The 20,037-nt window shown below is 35.3% G+C and overlaps 1 protein-coding gene across 1 annotated transcript in view; it reads left to right on the top strand.

Annotated features, from left to right (window-relative positions):
• Positions 1 to 12,582, top strand: part of Mmp16 (matrix metallopeptidase 16) — a 184,758-nt gene extending 172,176 nt beyond the window's left edge. The window contains exons 8-10 of the mRNA XM_075966915.1: positions 5,050 to 5,200; positions 7,415 to 7,530; positions 10,989 to 12,582. Coding sequence (XP_075823030.1) covers positions 5,050 to 5,200; positions 7,415 to 7,530; positions 10,989 to 11,323 — 602 coding nt within the window. The 3' untranslated portion in view covers positions 11,324 to 12,582. The remainder of the gene's footprint in view (positions 1 to 5,049; positions 5,201 to 7,414; positions 7,531 to 10,988) is intronic.
• The last annotated feature ends 7,455 nt before the right edge of the window (positions 12,583 to 20,037 follow it).

Genomic DNA, 20,037 nt, shown 5'->3' with positions numbered 1-20,037 from the left:
TAAACTTAGTCTAAAATACAATGGCACATGCCATACTAATGTTTTAAATCTCCTTGTTTTATTGGCCTTACCCAGGAACACATGTACAATAAAATTTGATAGTTGGTAACTTAAAATTTCCAATGATATTAGATATTTAACCTTATGTTTTTCAAAAATCTAAGATTTTAGATTATTGTTCATATTATTTATAATTCAAACTGCAGTCTTCTAACATCAGTATTACCTACATGTATAAAATCTTTCCTCACTTTCAAAAACTTTCATTGCATCATTTTATTTACATTTGCTATGAATAACACTGGCTTAGGAGGTCAGAAGGATTGTCAAAAAAACCTATTAAACTTCTCAGAGGGAGCTGCTCATCTTGTAGGAAAAGTTCTCCTCAAGGAAGACCTGAGCTTCTTGCTCCAGTGGCTAACACATTGGCCTAAAGTTTGAAAATATTGTAGAACCCACAAAAATAAATAAGCACGATAGGGATTGGAACCTTGTGTGTTGCTTCTGCAGCAAACCTGCATCTGCTGTGTCAGTGACTATCACAGACTGTTAACTAGCAGATCGTGACTGGATGGGAGTGATGATTCCCATGAAATGCCCGCGGGTTCTAATCTGTAAGGTCTCTGCCCGTATTTCTGGTCATCATTTTTACTTACCACACCTCTCTGTCTTTATTCTGACTTGATATTCTCATTTGCATTCCTCCGATACAGTGTCACTAAGGCCACTTTCTCCACTCTACCAAAACCTGCCACTGTCATTTAAAATCCAGCAAAAGCTTTAATTCTGCATCACAGGCATTAATGTCTTTGAAGGTAGGGCACCCTGATGATAACATAAACAAAAAGCTACTCTTATATATAAAGCAAAGAGAGTTGAATATAAATCACTCACATACCAACTACAAAATAGACCAAGTCACTTGGGTTTTGTCATGTGAAAATTCTAACTCAATAAGATACGGAAGGAATTATGATGTAAATCCTTAATAAACACACAGAAAATTTAAGTACTGATATTCATTATCAATTGATATTTCCTTAATTCTAGATCACAATACCTAGCAGTCAAAGTCATGGTATCTCCATAATGTTTTTGGTGTATAACTCCTGGGATTGCATCCTGTAACCTGACAACAAGTGCTGTTAAGGTTTTTGTTTTACTTTATTCTTTCCAAGGACAGTTAATTGCATTTCAAAAAGTATTGTTTGTTAAAAAAAATAAATAAAAAATAAATAAAAAGTATTGTTTGGTTTTTCCTAACAGGAAAACCGAGTCATGATCTTCTATATAAAGTCTTACTCATTCAAAGTGAAGGACTGATTATTCCCCTTGTATGATGAAAACTATTGGTCCAATCGAAAAGCATTTCCATCATGTAGATTTAGAAACATTGCTCACTGAGTCTTCCCCAGTCTCAAAAGCCCACTGTGTAAGGACCTGAATTTTGATCCTCAGAATTCATGCAAAACCTGATGCTATAAGCAAAGACCTGTACCACAAATGCTCCGAGAGAGATGGGAAAGGAGATCAGGAAAACCCTGAAATCTCACAGACTAAATAACTGAGCATACACAGAGGCACACAGAGACTGTCTCAAACAAGGTGAAGGTGGGACCAAAGCCTGAGGTTGTGCTATGGGTCTTGGAATGTGCCCACCAAAATCACATATTGAAAAAGTAAGCACACGTGCATGCACACACATCTTATATACATATAAATATGCACATGTACGTATAAATATACATATATATCACATGCAATCACAAAATACAAGAAATATTTTAGTAGAATAATAAGAATTTTATATAAAATCATCAACACTTTGTTATTCTCTCTTGAGACGTACAGCCAAATGTAAAGAAAGCTCTGAACACTTCATTCTGTGTGTTCATCCACTGTGAATATGGGAAAAGGGTTAAGAAATTGTCATGAAAGGAGTAAAGTTCAAAACTGCCAAGATACACATTATGAAGTATAGAATGTTCTACTGGAAAGTCACAGTGGAGCTCAGTTGACCAAAGACACTCTCGGTAGCTGACATGGAGGGCATTGTAGCCACAGGTCCTCTCCTAGTTAGAATCAGGATGAAAGGAAAGGACGGAGGAAGTCTACACATAGGTGAGTAGTCTGGACCTTCAAAAGTTCTCCTCTGTTGTTTTAACATGTGCTGTTCTAAAGGTGAAAGAGATATGGATTAAAAAAGACTTGAGCTGTGAAATAGTTCTTTCGATTTTTTACCTCGTTACTCTGTCAAAGATTTGATCTGGACGTTGGGCGAGGCACCTACTTTAAAATGTCCAGACATTAAAGAACCTGAGGAAAGCATGTATTTTATGATGACATTTCCCAACACACTATTAAATATAGCATCTGCATAGTCTTTTTTCACAGTAGTGAGCCATGACTGTTTGCTCAGACATGCTATTTGTGATAAGATCCATCTTTCAGGTTTGCTAACAAGATTCAAAGCTAATAGCAAACATATCATTTAGGTAGTATCATGGTAAAGATAAAGCATAGACACTCAGGCAATATAAGCAAACCATGCTATGTAGGAAGGGTGCTTCAACAAAAATTACCCGAATATATACTGAAGGGGTTACCTTAGTTTTTTTTTTTTAGGTGAGGTAAGCAAATGATGTTGAAAGGAGCCTTGAAATGTCACATGTGTGCATTAAAATTCTACCTTGTGAACAATTAGAAAAAAAACGTAAAAATTTTAGACAAAAAACTGGGGTATATTCAGAGAGTCCGGTTTTATCCCATGCTTATTGAGGGCTGATGAGAAGCCAAGGACAATGGCACTGGGTTTTGATCCTACTGCATGAACTGGCTTTGTGGAAGCCTAGCCTGTTTGGATGCTCACCTTCCTGGACCTGGATGGAGGGGGGACTTCCCACAGGGCAGGGAATCCAGACTCCTCTTCAGACTCCAGAGGGAGGAGGAATGGAGTGGGAGAGGGGAAGAGGAGTGGGGAGAGGGGGAGAGGAGTGGGGGGAGGGGAAAGGAGAGGGAGGAGGGGGAGGGAAATGGGAGGCGGGGAGGAGGCAGAAATTATTTCAATAAATAAATAAATAAATAAATAAAGCTTTACTTTGAAAGATAAAAAAAAACCTGGGGTATAAAGTTTAGATGAACTTTTCTAGTGCCTTAAGAAATATGAACAGAAGGAAGACAAGCTAGAGGCAAGCTGGAAAAGAAAGAGATTTGAAATAGAACAAGCTACAAAGTTGTCATCAAATCACTAAGGAACCTGGCTAGAAGTCAGCATGGTATGTTGGCTAAAAGCCAGGACTCTGATTCCAAGATTTGGAGGCTCAAATGCATGTCATACTTCATATAGAATTTGGATGCACAAAGTTCATAAAGAGATACCTCGTTCCGTTATAACAAAAGCTCAAATGGATTAACTGAGCTTGAGAGCGAGAAGACATGATAACTTACAACCAGGAACTGCATATGCTCACCTTCTCGAGTGAGCACCTGGTATCTTACTCATTCACAGCTCAGCTCTGATTTACTTCCTCCTCTTTTTCTCTTTCAGTTCAGCTGTGTTCCTGAGTCTTTGCCTCCTCCTCCTCCTTGTTTTAGTGTAGAGGGAGCATATGGAGATAAAGTTACAGAGTACTTGCTTTTGAGAAAAGACAAAAGAAAGCTTTGTATTACTCTCAATTAGAGTGGCCTTCAAGGGACAAATTTTAGTGACTGAGAGAGAAATCAGTTGACTGTAATGATACAATCAATATGAAAAGATAGTGAACACAGTTTATGTTGTGATCATCTGAATAAGTTTTATGACAGCTGCCTGAATAAGATTAATAAGAAGATAATGGTTAATATTAATTGCCAAGTTTACCCAACCTGGATTCCCCTTGAAAAGAAACATTCAGTGAGCGATTGGCTAGGTCAGATTGCCCTAAAGGCATGTCTCTGGGGAGATGTCTGGATTATTTGTTAATCAGTGTGAGAAGACTCATTCCTCTGTGGGCAACACTATTGTCTGGGTTTTGATTTAGGACTGCATAAGGATAGAGAGCAGCTGAGTACAGGAGAGGGTGCATGCATTCATTTCTGTCTCTGCTCTTCTTGGTTGTGGATGTGATTAGACTTGCAGGGCTGGCCCTAGAGACCTATTTCAGCCAACCAGACCCCACCTCCCAAAGACCTCAAAACCTTCAAAATAGCAATCCCAGAACCCAGTGTTGCAAACATGAGCCAGAATTATAGTAAGAAAAAAGAAATAATTAATGTACTGATGAGTACAGAAGAAATACAAAATAAATCAAGCTCAGATAACAACAGCTAGAGAGGAAAAAGGAACAAGATAAAATGGCTTCCTAATTGCTTAAGGAAAAAGCTACTTTAAGTGGTGAGTTTAATCTACAGATAAGATTGAATATATTAGTTATGTTCTATTGTAATGCAAAGAACCCATCACAAATGCAAATCTTATAAAAGAAAACATTAAACTGGGGTCTTGCACGTTCAGGGCCTTACTTCATTATCATGACAGGCAGCACGGTAGCATCCAGGCAGGCTGGAGAAATAGCTGAGAGCTTTAAATCCTGATCCTCCAGCAAAAGGTAGAGAGCCACTGGGTCTGACATAGGTTTTTAAAATTTAAAGTCCACCCAACTGACATACTTCCTCCAAAAAGGCCATTGCTACTCCTACAAGGTCACACCTCCTAATCCTGATAATACTTTTCCAAAAATTTACCCCATGGGAACTAAATAAACAAATATTATTAGCCTATGGGGGCTATTCTCATTCAAATCACCACACTGAAGAATCATTTAACTGGAATTATTGATGACCCTCAAAGTGAAAGCTTCAGTTAAATGTCAGGTTGAAATCAATTTTCTGTGAAGTGTAAGGGATGGTTCCAGGGTATGGCATACTGAGGAGTAAGTGTTGCGTGCAGTGTGAGTATGACTGACTTATTTCCAGGATCTCCCGCATAGTAGTTTACACGCATTATGCTGACAGGTACCTTGTAACTGATGTTTCACTAACACATTCTGTACCTACACTTATTTCATACAGGTAACAAATACTGGGTGTTTAAGGATACAACTCTTCAACCAGGTTACCCTCATGACTTGGTTACCCTTGGGAATGGAATTCCCCCTCACGGAATTGATTCTGCCATTTGGTGGGAAGATGTTGGCAAAACCTACTTCTTCAAAGGCGACAGGTCAGTATGTGTGTGACACACTGCAGACACACACATTAGCAGTTACTTAGTGATTTTTAAAGTCAGGTCTGCAGTCAATGACTGATATTACTGTAAATAATAACATGTATGTATGTGAACACAAGAGTTATCCAGAAAGATTAACAGTGTATTTTATATAATATTTTTAAGGTGAATTTTCATTGACTACATTCATCAAATATAATTTAGTTATGAATATAGACATATCCAATAAACTACATTTTTCCTTTACCCATGATTCTAACATGCTATGTAAGCTCTAAATAAATATATCTGTAAACACATATATACATGCATTGTATATCCTTGTTATAGATTTTTTGTAGCTACTTATTTTTTAGAAGAAAGAATTGTTAACACAAATTTGTTTAGTTTTACACTCAGAGTATTTTTTCACTTTACATATAAATATTATCATTTTCCAATAATTTTATTTTATTAACAGTTCTGCAAAGTAGACCTAAATACATTGTAGTCAATGGTCAACAGGTGGTAATCCCATCCTCTCATCCTCTAACTAGGCACAGCTTCTAGTAACTTTAATTAGAAGGTTCTAGGAGGGAAGAGCAGCTGAAGGCCAGGACTTATTAGTCCCAACAATGTTATCCGTAGGACTTTAAATTATCCCCATAATTCTAATTTAGCCCTTTACAATTCACTTTTAACTTACATTTATATCATCTGCAAATGAGTGCATGTGTGATGGTCCATTATTTATCATGCAAATAAAAAATCTTAAATAAACTTTAATCCTATGCCAATTGCAATGTATGTTCTTCCATCTATATGTTGAATATGTGGGGGGGGGATATGTTCTTCACATCCATGCTATTAGTTAGTTATTTTCCATGCCCCAAATTATTCTTGGTTCAGTGCAGGAAACAATCATGTATGAGTTTAAATTCTATGAAATATTTACTCAAAGTGATTGTTAGATTATGTCTTGTTTCATTTCCTGTCGCTGTGATTAAAAAAACACTCTGGCAGAAGTAATTCAGTAGGGAATTTATTTTGTCTAACATTTCAAACACTCAATCACTGTGTAGGCAAAGTAAAAGCATTGTGTGACTAAAGCAACTGGTCACATTGCATTGCTGGTAAAGAAAAGAGAGGCAGCCTCTACAATTCTTTACTTGTATTCTTTATTTTATACTGCCTAGGGTCCCCTCCTCAGAGAATATTCACACACACCAACAATTAGAGTGATTAAAAAATTTACATCCCTTAAGAATGCCCAGAGATCTAGTTAGATGTCCGTCAAGTTGAGAATTAACATTAACCATTAGAGTGTACTAACTAGTTCCTCTCTCGGCACTCCAGCCTAGACAGTCTCTGATCACTACTCAGGCTTGCTCCCTCCCTGCCCCTCTCTCCTGCCCCCTCTCTCCTGCCCCCTCTCTCCTGCTTCCTCACTGCTACCCCCTCTCTCCTGCCCCCTCTCTCCTGCTCCCTCTCTCCTCCTCCTTCACTCCTGTCCCCTCTCTTGCTCCCTCTCTTCTGCTCTCTCTCTCCTGTCCCCTCTCTTCTGCTCTCTCTCTCCTGTCCCCTCTCTTCTGCTCTCTCCTGTCCCCATCTCCTGCTGTCTCTCTTCTGCTCCCTCACTGGATCCTCCCATAGTTGCTGTCCCTTGCATTTCTTGCCTCATATATCAATTTTTCCACAAAGGACTTGCTTTCTAATGTTTTATATATTTATAACATTTTATGCCTTGGTCTCTTTGTGGCAGTTAATAGCTTCTATCAATTTTACATCTTCACTGATGATTACATTTGTTGTATATATAATCATATGTCTAAAACTCCAATGTTAATAAAAGCAAGATCTTGTCTGTTTTGGTCAGGATTATATCTTTAGGACCATCAAGATTAAACATGAATATGTGTCCATCTGTGCATGTATAGGTGCATACATGATGGCTGGTTGCAACCTTATGGATTAAAGGTCTACTTAGCTAGCTTTATGCATTTACTATGATTAATAACTTTAAAATATTGAATACTTTTACCATATGAAGAATATAGATAATAATACAGTGCAGAAGACAGAGAATAATTTTATGTTAAATTGTATTCCAGTGATTTTAATCTGTTTTTAAATTAAGAGGTACATAAGCATACAGCAAGCATTTATGAAAATGTATACTTCCATGAGTGATTTTTTCATATATGTATTATTGTTTTTGTTCAATTTTAGATATTGGAGATATAGTGAAGAAATGAAAACCATGGACCCTGGCTATCCCAAGCCCATCACCATCTGGAAGGGGATCCCTGAATCACCTCAGGGAGCTTTTGTGCACAAAGAAAATGGTACACAACACAGACTCAGCTGCTGAGTTTCCTATTTTAGTATCACATTGTTTTATGTTAAATTAAATAATTAGAAATTATTGTGCTAGAGTTATGAATTATATATATTCATATATATAATTTCTATTTATATTTTTTCTTCTTAAGAATTGACACCTAATATTACTCTCTGGGAAGTTTCAATTTAATTTATTTATATTTATTTAAGTTAATTAGAAGAAAATATAAGTAGTACTTTACTACTGAGGAATGTTTATTATTTAATAACGTGATATACATAGCTATGACAATTAATGAAAAATACATCTAGTGTGTCCGAGACAGGAATTTGTCCCAACAACTCTGTCCTGAGTTCAGCCAATTTCAGTGACACTCTCTGCTAATCCATGCTTAGCTGAAAACTCCCCTAAACACTGTCAGACCATGGCTGTCATAAGAAACAACATATTAACCCTATATATTATGTTTGATAATCACAAATCAAAGGAGACAGGATATTGAATTATTTCTCTAGTTTACTAACCATTTTAAAAATCTACTGCTAAAAGTCTTCTCCCATTTATTTTAATCCATAAATTTATAAGTGTTTCAAATTTGATGTTTTTCTCAATTTGTTACTAGATGGATCATGTCACATCTAATATCTAAGTGTTAATTTTAATTCTTCCTTTAATCAGCCATGAAATATGACTGATGCTACATGAATGCTTGCTATGTATCAAGTGTATTTCATAAATTCATTTAATTGTCCTACCAAAAGATTCAGTCTACCCATTAACTTATTTTAACACTAATTAATATCATGTAAGAGAACAAGAAAGAGGAGAAAGTGCAACACAGGGTCTAACCTAGAAATGTTCCAAGTTACTTTGTAAAGATATTTGTTGTTGTTATAAATGCCTCATTACTTTGTGAGGATAAACCAATAGGAAATGATCCAATAAAATCAAAACAAATATAAATGAAAACAATATAAAATTATATTGCACTCTCATTGATTTCTTTCTTAAAAGTTTTCCTCACAAGCATAACAAAGGAATAGAACAGCAATCCTATGTTTTAGTAAGTGAAACAGTTGAAAATTTATTGAACTGATATTTCATAAATGGAGATAATAAGCCTAAATTATTACAGATGATTAGAGCACAAACAAAATGTGACATATGTATTTTACAAAGATTTCACACTACCTCTTTTAGTTCTACTGAGAAACTTTATTATCCTAATAATATATTCAGGAAATGTAAATTCTATTCCCATGTTTGGAGTTTGTTAATGTAAAATTAAAACTTTAGACTGGTCATTATGGAAGGAGGCCTCTTCTGAACTTTGCTGTGCTGTTCATTACCTTTATAGTAGTAATTAGTCTTCGCTGAAAACTAGAGATGAGGATACTTGTGGCTGTTACTCTCCTATTTATAGCCATAAGCAGTACTTTCACCAAATTTGAAGATCTAATTATGAATCAATGGCATTTTTCGTCTGTGCTCATCTCATAGTCTGCTATTTGACAGTTCCTCAGCACTTCTCATCCAGACTTGCTGAATAAAGTACACAGAGTGTCATTACAGTGATACTCGTTCCCTTGCAGGATGAATTGAGTCTGCATGCTCCTGCTTTCATTGGCAAGTCGCTATGACTGAGTAACTCTACTTCCAAGTTAAAAGCCACTACAGACTTTTACAGCACTGAACCAAATAACTTCCAATATGAAGTAACCGATGATGACCTATACGTCATACCTAAAATTTCCTGAGTTTGCAGAATTCTTCATCTCAGGAATGACCCCCATTTGCCCAGTGGTGTTTACAAAGCAGTCATATGTTATAGCTCTAGCTGTGGGAAAGTGCTTAAGTCTTATTTGATCCTAGTCATATGTATTTGCCTCTTAACCTCGGTATCTGTCAAACAATAAAAACAAAAGATTAATTCTTCTTAATGCTGGAACAGTTAAGAAAGATAAAAACAGTGCTTTTAACAATGTAACTCTTCCATGATAGTAACATACAATAATAATCATAATTTTGAACACTTAAGCTGTAACATTCTGTTCAAAATAGGTAACTCTTTAAATATATTTTTAAATTACTGCAGCGTTTTTAGTGTTTTTTGTTGTTGTTGTTGTTCTTGTTGCTGTTTTGTGTTTTTGCTTGTTTGTTTATTTTAGTTTTTAGTTTTACCTAAAAACAAGAACCAAGTCCAAGTAGCACAATGTGAAACTTCACTGGGTACACATCTTAAAATATTGGAAAATATCTTTAAGAAAATTCACAAGGTATTTTAGGAACTTAAAACATCTATTATTTTTATCCACAATATTTTGCATCATAGATTACTGAATTATTTGAAACTTCCTATTTAACTCTTCATAGATGAACTAGAATTATTACTCAGTAATTTTAAGATAAAATACTGATTTATTTTCCCATTATTCCTAAAAATTAATAATAAATTTTAAATTTCCATAAGGTGTACTTAGGGGCACAAGTTTAGGATAAGTAGGTAGGACAAATGGAAATAACAAATGGAGAAAAGACAAAGGAGAAATGAATTATAGCCAGAAATGAGGTTAGTGCATATATGCTACAAATACATGCTTGCTTGTTAAAATTAGCAATAGACAAAATAAAATACCTACAATGTATTATGACTTCTCCAAATAACAGAGGGGAACCTCTTATTAAAGAAGAGCACAAAATATACCGATACTAAGATGTTGAGAATGTGCCCTGAGGTGCGAATAGGTAAGAAACTTATTTATTGTATATCAAACAGTCTCCTTAGTGACAGTTTGAGGATCAGCAATAGTTTAATTTTTCAAGCAATTCAAAATTCCATGATAACAGTTAATATCATGATTCTGATGTGAATATGTGATAGTACTCCTATAAGCCCTCCACCACCACCCCCAAAAAAAGGATGACACCGTCTTTACAGTCCACATTTAGGAATGGGTATAGATAACCTGCCACCATGTATTTTAGGCACAGGACTTTTTAAATTTAGAACGTACAAGCCAGGCTTGATGGCATACAACTGAAACTCAAGCGCTGGGAAGCCTGAAGCAAGAGAAACAATTGTCCTACATTTGAGGCCAGTCCACTGTCTCTAAAGAGTTCTATCCCAGCTTGGGGGCCATATTTAGACCCTTTCTCAAGTATGAAGAGACACATGGAAGAAGGGGAGAAAGGTGAGAAGGAAGGAGGGAAGGAAATAAATAGATAAATAAGTAAATAAATAAATAGAGAGAAAAGGTTCAATTCCTGGAATACAGCAGCTAGAGCCTTTGTAATACAGTTGAACTGAAGGTTGTGTTTTTTTGTTATTTTTTTTCCTTTAGAAATTGAAAGGACTTAAGATCTTAAAACACATGTTTTGGGAAGTAGTCTATTTCATTAGCATGTGCATATACACAATCACAAATAAGTAGTATCTGTGTATGTATGTTTTCTCTCCAGGCTTTACCTATTTCTACAAAGGAAAGGAGTATTGGAAATTCAACAACCAGATACTCAAAGTAGAACCTGGGTATCCAAGATCCATCCTCAAGGATTTTATGGGCTGTGATGGACCAGCAGACAGAGATAAAGAAGGACTCAGTCCACCAGATGATGTAGACATTGTCATCAAACTGGACAACACAGCCAGCACTGTGAAAGCCATAGCTATTGTCATTCCCTGCATCTTGGCCTTATGCCTTCTTGTATTGGTTTACACTGTGTTCCAGTTCAAGAGGAAAGGAACACCCCGCCACATACTGTACTGTAAACGCTCTATGCAAGAGTGGGTGTGATGTAGGGATTTCTTTTTTTCTTTCTTTTCCAGGAGTTTGTGGTAACTTGAGATTCAAGACAAGAGCTGTTATGCTGTTTCCTAGTTAGGAGCAGGCTTGTGGCAGCCTGATTCGGGGCTGACCTTCCAAACCTAGAGGGTTCCTGGTCCTGCACATGAGTGGAAAAACATTCATGGAGAAGCTTCCATGAGGCACAGTATCTGCTGTTCTTCAGTCCTCTGTCTTTCTTTGTCATTCAGTTGTAGGCCTTTCCTCTGCACGCTCAATGCCCAGTAAAATTTCAGGATTAACTGAAGAAGAGGAAATATAGAAGAAAAGTTTCTTCTTAATTTTTTAAAAATACTTTTCCTTCTGAAATCTGAGCCCTTTTCTGGGAGAGAGAGAGAGAGAGAGAAAGAGAGAGAGAGAGAGAAAAAAGAGCAAATCAGAAAACCCATTAGGTTTTTGCTTTAAGGCAAAAGAAGAAAGAGTTTTAAAAACAACACAAAATCCATAAATGAACTTTCAGGAAAGTGTGAAGACCCAAAACAGCTTTGTCTCCAAAGAAGATAGCTCTGTGACCACTATGGATAGTCTCCTGCACATCGTTTTTTTCAGGTGGGAGATCTGGAACAGACATGCAGGACTCTAGACTGTTGGGACAGCCATTTTCCAACAAACAAGGGGCCAAAATATCTGCAATATAGTAACAGCCTTAATAATACATGCATTTTTCGTTTTCTACAGCTGTTCTCAGCTATGTCCACAGCGTTTCATCACCTCCATACTCATAGCTGTTTTCCAACAGGACCTTTTGATTGTTTTGAAATCTTTCTGAACCCCCTCTTGCCTCCTGACCCAACATCATTGTGATGTTTTTCTTCGTTGTGTCAGGCCTTTGTTCCAGGCCTTCCATTGGTCTGTCAGCAATACTCAGCAGAAAGCAGAGCAGGAACAAGTGTGTCTCTGACGTCATTAAGTGATGGTTATTTTTAAAAGACATGCGACTCTGGTCGTACATCGGTGTAACCCTTTGAGAACTATCAGACCAGGCTCAAGAGTCATGTGGATCAGTCTTGCGGTCTGGTCACACTGGTAGAACTGGCCAACAGTGAAAGCCATCACAGGTTCAACAAGTTCAGATGTGTAAAGCATACCTTAAATCCTATGTAATTCTTTAATGACTGACAGCGACCCGTAAATACTTTTATAACAAACAACAGTGATGTGACTTGCCAAAATTTTTCTGGCAAATAAAAAAAGATATTTTGTTAACAATATCTTATGAGAGTGAAATTTTATTTGAATAATTGGTTAGAAGAACCTCTAAGCCTTTTCTTCTTCAGACACACTGAATTTTTTTTATTTAAACTCCATTGCATGAAAATTCAATTTGCCATAAAATATCCAGTTAGCATTGTGGGGTTAAAAAAGAATTAAAACAATGACTCTGAGTTTGCATGAATACCTTCCAATGCATTACCAATTGCATGTCAGCCATAGTTCTCAAAGGGTTGGTGTGGCTTCTGGCATTTAGCCATCCATTTGATCACTGACAGAGCCAAGAGACACCAAAGCATTCCATTGTTGAGTGTAATTTGTCCTAACAGCAGTATTGTCATTTTAATGTGACCTGCAGAGCAGGTTTGTATCAATATTTTTTTCCTAGAGAAAAGTCAGCAACTGACAGACCTCTATTGATTTTAGGAGCTGCTTCTTGCAGTGAAAGTCTTTACAGCCACTGGGCTGTGAACTTATTAGAGATGGTCAGAAGGAAAGCACCCCACAAGTCAGACAATTGGCTTTGTGTAAAAGCCAGCTTTGGAGGGGATTAGCTTTTGAAACAATGAACAGCTTGCCTTGAACTTGATATTGATCTGTTGACTGTCATTAACAACAACTTAAACATTGTCTTCTGTGAAAATTTTCCCTGAAGAGTCCTGTTCTGTGTCTTTGCCCTTTGACCTTTAACTTGCAAACTGGCACAAGCTGAAGGAAATTTGGTGTCGCTTCTCCATTGGATTGTTGTTCTCTAAGACCTAGTAAGCAAGAGCTGTTTCCTTAGCGTGGAGAGAGAGTTTGGGTATTGGCTCTGCAGTTGGACGCTTTGCTCTCCACATGCACACTCTGAAGATGCCCTATAGGTAGAGGTATTTTTTAATTTTTTTCTTTAATTTCAAGCTTAATTTCATCATTTTAGTAAAAATTACAAAAAAAAATAGGAAAAAAAAACCTCAAATACTTGAATGGCCAGTGTGGCTTTTATATAAAGCAGGAATTTTATACTAGTGAAAATTTCTTACTCATTTGCTAATAATACACATTTCCAGATGATTTTTAATGAGTGTAGGTATACATTCTTATTTGGAAATGGATAGTTTGGCTGCCTTGAATTTATATTTATACTCAACATAGCATGAAAATTAGAATGCCTTTTGGTTAAACTACATGTTTATGATTTGGTTGGGGAAATATTTTCTAGTCATGGGTGGCATGCTGAAAAGCCTTGCAAGCTGGTGTTTCCTACAATCTGAGCATATATCCTGTAAGACTAAGACAAAAAGAACAGTTACAAAAGAGGAATGGTTTTGTAGTATCACATTATGAAATGCAATTTGGACTTCAACAGGACATCAAAGATTTTGAATGTAAGGGTCAATAAGAAAGGGGAGGGCAAGGATCAGCCCTGTATCTCTACTTCAGAACTTCCTTTCTAGATGATGCTAATATTATAGTTAGTTTCTGCAGAGCATGGCGGACCGTATACATAAGCCTGTTGATACAGTGTTTGCTTGTTAGAGGGTTTAATCCTTTCAGAATCTTGATGTCAAGAAAAAAAATGACTGGAAGCTTTTTTCTAATGATAGAAGTGAGGAACTGTAAGATTTTGGGACGTGTGCAAATCATTGAGAAACTCCACCAACGTACATTCAACCTTTTTTTTTTCTCTCTAAAATCAAAAAAAGAAGTCGAATAAGCAATCTCTTGCCTCTTTACTCATTCACCACAGTATCCTGATTCATCACAAGACTGTAAGTACATAAGGGCTAGAAAATAACCATAGCATTGAAAAGGAAGGAATCTTCATTTTGCTTGAGTTATGGCAAACATTATGGATATGATTTGGGTTATGTTGCCTTGAATATGAGAAGTCTATGTACTTTTAAAAAAAGGTTTATATGTCTATTATCTTGACTATGACATTTATAAGATGATAAATGATAAGAGCTAAGTATGATGTAATAAAAAAAACACTGGGGTTCCTTTGTTCATTGTGTGCCAGGCACTACATTCATATGGTTGCTGACTCTTCTTTCACTTGGGATTTGTTTTTTTTTTTCAAAAAAGAAAGAAAGAAAAGAGAAATATGCCAGTGCTAAAGAAAGCAGGAAAATGAAAATGGTTAATTAATCTATTATATGAAAATAACAATTAAAAATTTAAAAAAGAAGTTCTCTGCATAAAGAACATAATGTCAGCTCAATATCAGTGAAGACGTGCAATCAATCAAGTCTTTTTCTGTCATTTCTAAATTAGGAACATGAAAAGCTCAGACCTACTATTTCCAAAACTTAAATGAACATATTCATGTTCATAAATAATTCATCTGTTTCATTATTTTTATTACTTTACCAAATATTGAAGACAACTGTAAACAAGGTAATGGTTTTACATAAAATGAATTTATAGTTTACAATTTCAGATAAATATTGTTTCTCTGTACATTATTAATCAGATGAAGTGAAATATTAAGATAGATGACCAGTTCATAAATTTTATAAAGCAGTAGTTCTGCATCAGTTGTGTAAAGAAAGCTGTAATTTTTAGATACCTGCTAATCCATCTGAGAACAAAGTTTTCTGCAGACGGCAACCACAACAGGGTGAAGACAGATGTTCACCAACATGGCAAAGTCTACGGAGCTCAATTAGAGAACAATAGATGATACTAGCTAATAGAGTTTCTGTTCCTAACCAGAGAGCAAGGCTTTTCTCAAGCAAATGTAATAAATTACTAAATAATAATCACCAAAAACAATTACTGAGTATTAAAAGATAGAGACAGCTTTACTAAAATAAGAAAATGTTACCTTTGTTACTTGAGCTGCCTACAATCTCTTTTATAACACATAATTTGGCTTTTCACATACTGTACATTTATTTGTATTTCATTTCTGTGAATGATTACAATGTAATGTAGTGGCTAAAAGAACATTGCCCGGATTCTACTGCCCACTGTGATATCTGAAAGAGGGTGTATATGTTGGATTCTAGGAAGAGTAATGTAATATTCTCAAGTTCTCCATATTGTGTTGGTATCTCTAATATGGCACAAATTTTTACTCCTGTCATGTGGACCTTACAACTGAGTAACGGTGTGCCCATATTAATTGAACTCAATGTGCTCTCTGAAGAAGAATAGATGTTATACTTGAATAGATATGTTACACAAAAGTCATAAAAATAATCAGATTTTTAGGTATTTGGTATTTATTTCCAGAAACAAATAAAGGCAGTGATTTGCTGATAGTTTTGAGTCTGTGAGATTGTAGTATATAATGAAATAAGCCTGGGGATGGTGAGGAAATGTTTACAGTAATCACAGCAAAATGTTTAATTTTGATACTTTAAGAGCATATTCCAAGATATCATAGACACAATATACCATTGAAACCACAAGTTTGACATTCAGATGATCTATAGAAAAGATATACAAATACAGTCTCTACTAAGCTATGATACCATAGAAGGGGTCAAGCCACTCATGTGGTAGAGTCTTGTCATTCTTTCCAGTGGCATTCACCTCCACAATAGATGTAAAAGAAACACAGGAAACAAGTGTCAGATTCTAGTAATGGGTTTCCTGTTGTCTAAGAAGAAAGGAGAACTATGCCATAAAGTTTAAACAAGTACCCTTTAAAGGCTAAACTTAGTATAATAAAGAAACTAACAACCAAGGATAGTACCACATCATTCATGTGAAAACTACATTTTATAAGTAGAGTGGGCAGTGGAGAAGCTCAAAACCAGTCTTTTGTAAAATATAAAGTCATACTTTACCACTCTGTAACATTACAACTGGAAGTTTTATTTTAGTAAGAACAAAAATAATAGAGAAAAAAAAGAAACTTCAAGCTCCTCATACCACTGATGAGTATGGTATCAATGTATATACTTAGTCAGTCCTCAGTAGATGTCACTGTGTAAATGTGTCTGATACTCACCCATTGCCTCATAGACCCAAAATGTTAAAAGTAACCCCGATCAGAAGGCCATTAGACCCCTGTGAAAAAAGCCAGTTCTCTAGGATAGAAATTTACCTCAATAATCATAAAACACAAAACACTTGGCATAGTAGCAAAAGTTGCCTTAGTGTTCTAGTCTGATCTAAATGTCTATAATGCACTACTCACACCATTTCTCTTGTCTTTCTATTGGTCTACGTTTAAGTTGATTTTGAGATATTTGAGGTCAGATTGATAACATCTAATTATATCTCCTTCAACATGTCTACTCTGAAATAGAATTCAATAGTACAGAAAACCTAGAATGATGACTGACTTGACATATTCACAGAAATTCAGAGAAAATCACTGGTGATATTTCAAAATTCCCATCTATTTCCTGGTAGAAATCAGAAGTAGCAGTTTTCAGTGTTTGAGCATGGCTATGAACTAATAATGACAGAACATGACCTACACCATTTCTTTAGAATAAATAGTAGGTAGTAATAGAAGACTACCACAAGTTTAGTGATATAACAAAGGTTGCACAGGCATTTGTAGAGATTTTTTTTAAAGAAAATGGGGCAAAATCAGTACTTGTGATCAGTACATCATAAGCATAAGAAGCTATATATGGAGGACATTTATATGTGGAGAGATCTTGGATTCTATGCCTTTCAATTTAAAGAGCAGTGTGTCTTGGATTTTTTCTTATATTAACATAGAGCTAATTATATTATTCAGATGTGTGCTCTAAGTGCCCTTCTATGAAAGGGCACACTGGGCTATGAAGGAAAACCCATCATGAGTTGGAGTGTTGTGCTGATCCACATGACATTGCCATGCGCTCTGCCACAGAGCTGAATATTTATGCCCTTAAGAAGGGAAGAAAAAATATAAATATAACTCTTTCCCACTATGACACTTAGCTTCAAAGTAAGATATCACTATTATTTCACTGAGAAAATGAAAAGAAAGGATGGTGAGCTAGAATAAAGCAAGCAAACAAAACAAAGCTGTACCTTACAAAGACATTTTCTACAGTTTCTTTCACCTGTGTTTGTTCATATTTAAAAAAAACCATTTTTCTCTATATATGAGTTGCATATGGACCTCTTTCTAGCATTTGATATGTAGCTAGACTGGATTGCAAGCACAGTGTTTTCAGCACAGGCCTTTGATACATGCCATGGTGAGGTGTGACAGGAAGGGATAGGCTATGGTGCTGCTTGTACTTGCAATATTTGTATGAATGTGTGTTGCTGTGTTGGCCTGTCTTGGCAGTATACTGATGAATAAAGCCTTGTGTACCCTGTCTATTTGAAGTCACTAGAATGCATGTTTGCTGTCATGTGATACCCACTGGATCTCATTCCCTTTCTATATACCAATAGCCCACTTGTTAGTATAAAACATACTTCAAATGAATAGTTTCGGTAGTAATGCAAAAGTTATCTAATATAAATTTTTTACTGCACTGAAATAACATTACCACCTCACTTCTTGCTCCTTGTAAATTTGAATTTTTGTGTTAAATTAGGAATTTATGTTGCATAGTCATTTTCTTCCTTTATATATGATATGAATTCTATTCTATATTCATTATATATGATATTATTCCTTTCTATATTCATGGATACAAATTTCAAAGTCAACCAAGCATGGGTTCTAATCAAGAGTGGATGACTGTCAGCATTTTCCACACACCCTTCTGTGATCGTTATTTGATTCCTTGCAGTCACCATTTTTTTCTCCCCAATTTTATTGTTTTTTAATTAGATTTTGTTTTCTTTCTCTTTGTGAAAACCAGAATTTAGCAGCATACAGGTGAAACCCTGGAGATGTGTCTGTGTTCCTCAGAATTTTCCATCATAAATTACATAGAAAACATAGTCCTTATAGCATCCCAAACTTCTGCATTGGTTTATATTTTTATAGCACTCTTCCCCTGAAAAGAAATGAAATGCTGAGTATAATTGCTGTTGTCTGTTGATAAGACAGCAATGAAAATTTATTTTGGGAGAATGTATGAAGTATAAATATACAGTATGGTAAATATCACAATGTAGTGTTTAAGTACATCAGGAGGAAATGTATGCCTACAGCCTTGAATCTGTATTTCCCTTTAGGGGTAAATTGCATATATAAGGAAGAGATAGATAGAATAAAAGAATAATGTATGTGGCTTCTGCTGCATTGCTTTTGACTATATCAGCATTTCTATGGTGGACCTCTGTTTTCAGGGGATTTAGAGACTTGCCCATAAAAATTTGCTTCAAGCATAAAAGTCTTTAAAATTTTTTTCTAACATGTATCTAATTTTAGTAAAATATTTTTTGGTTTTATATTATGGAAATTAAATGGCTGGAGTTTACTAGTTTAATTTTGTGCTAATATAAACTTTTAATAAGCTTAATTTTTAATAAAAACATAAAATATAATCAGTTCATAGTCTAATTTTTTAAACAAATCAAATATTGTTGACATTGAGAAATTTTCCTGCTTCACCAGTGTGGTATTTATCTTTAAGGTGTTTTTAGAATTCAATACATGTTGTTATCTTGATTCCAATAGTGAATCAATATAACTGACAATGAATATAGATATGTGATATCTATATAAGCTATCTGGTAACATATTTTGGGGAATATATAGTATATGATATATATGTGTGTGTATTTACACATATATATTCACTAGACAGGTTAAGAGAAAGAAGCTCTCATGATTTATCAAATAAATACCATATTTTTTTAAATAATTACACAGGCATTTAACCTTCAGAGTCCAAATGAGATATAAGCAATTGCAGAGGAAAATTGTCTTGTAGGTAAACACCTAGCATTGTATAGCTTCCTATGAAAATCACCTCTCATTTATATAGTGTGGATATTAGGAATCAAGCATTAAAGTTAAAACAGGATTTATTAAACAACGTTAGACTATAAAGCAGAGAGAAAGGCCAGGAAATTAGGATTTTAGACAGTTGTCTTGTAGTTGACTGTATCTTAGCCTTTATTTAATGCCTACAATGTTGTCAGTTACTGAGAGAGTATGAAAATAAAACTCTGCGTTTCTTACATGGTACTCTACATTATCTCACTAAGGTTTTGATAACATGGACGTTTCCATGTACAAGGCATGAAATGACACATCTATTTTCTCAGTGGATTTTCAGGGTTGAATGTTATGGTTTTGCCCACACAGAATTATGTACATTTATTCCATCTTAAACTTGGCATATTTTTTTTTCTGATTGCTTCTACTGACAAACACAAAGCTTGTTTGTGTGCAAATAAAAGGCTAAATAAATGGTGCTAAAGTGTATTATGACTGTCAGATATAATCAGGCAAAATTTTGTGGTGCTTCAATTATTCTTTCATTGATTTTATTGACCAGTGTATTGAACAGTGTTTATTCACAAATTGTCTTTTATTAGTACAATGAAAGCTTCATAGCACATTGTTAATAAAATGATTGCCTAGTTTGTGTAATAGCTCATCAAGCTAT

Source organism: Microtus pennsylvanicus, chromosome 3 (assembly GCF_037038515.1).
Source record: "Microtus pennsylvanicus isolate mMicPen1 chromosome 3, mMicPen1.hap1, whole genome shotgun sequence".
NCBI classification, from domain to species: domain Eukaryota; kingdom Metazoa; phylum Chordata; class Mammalia; order Rodentia; family Cricetidae; genus Microtus; species Microtus pennsylvanicus.
Note: the sequence above shows the minus strand (reverse complement) of the source record. Positions and strands in the feature narration are given on the sequence as shown.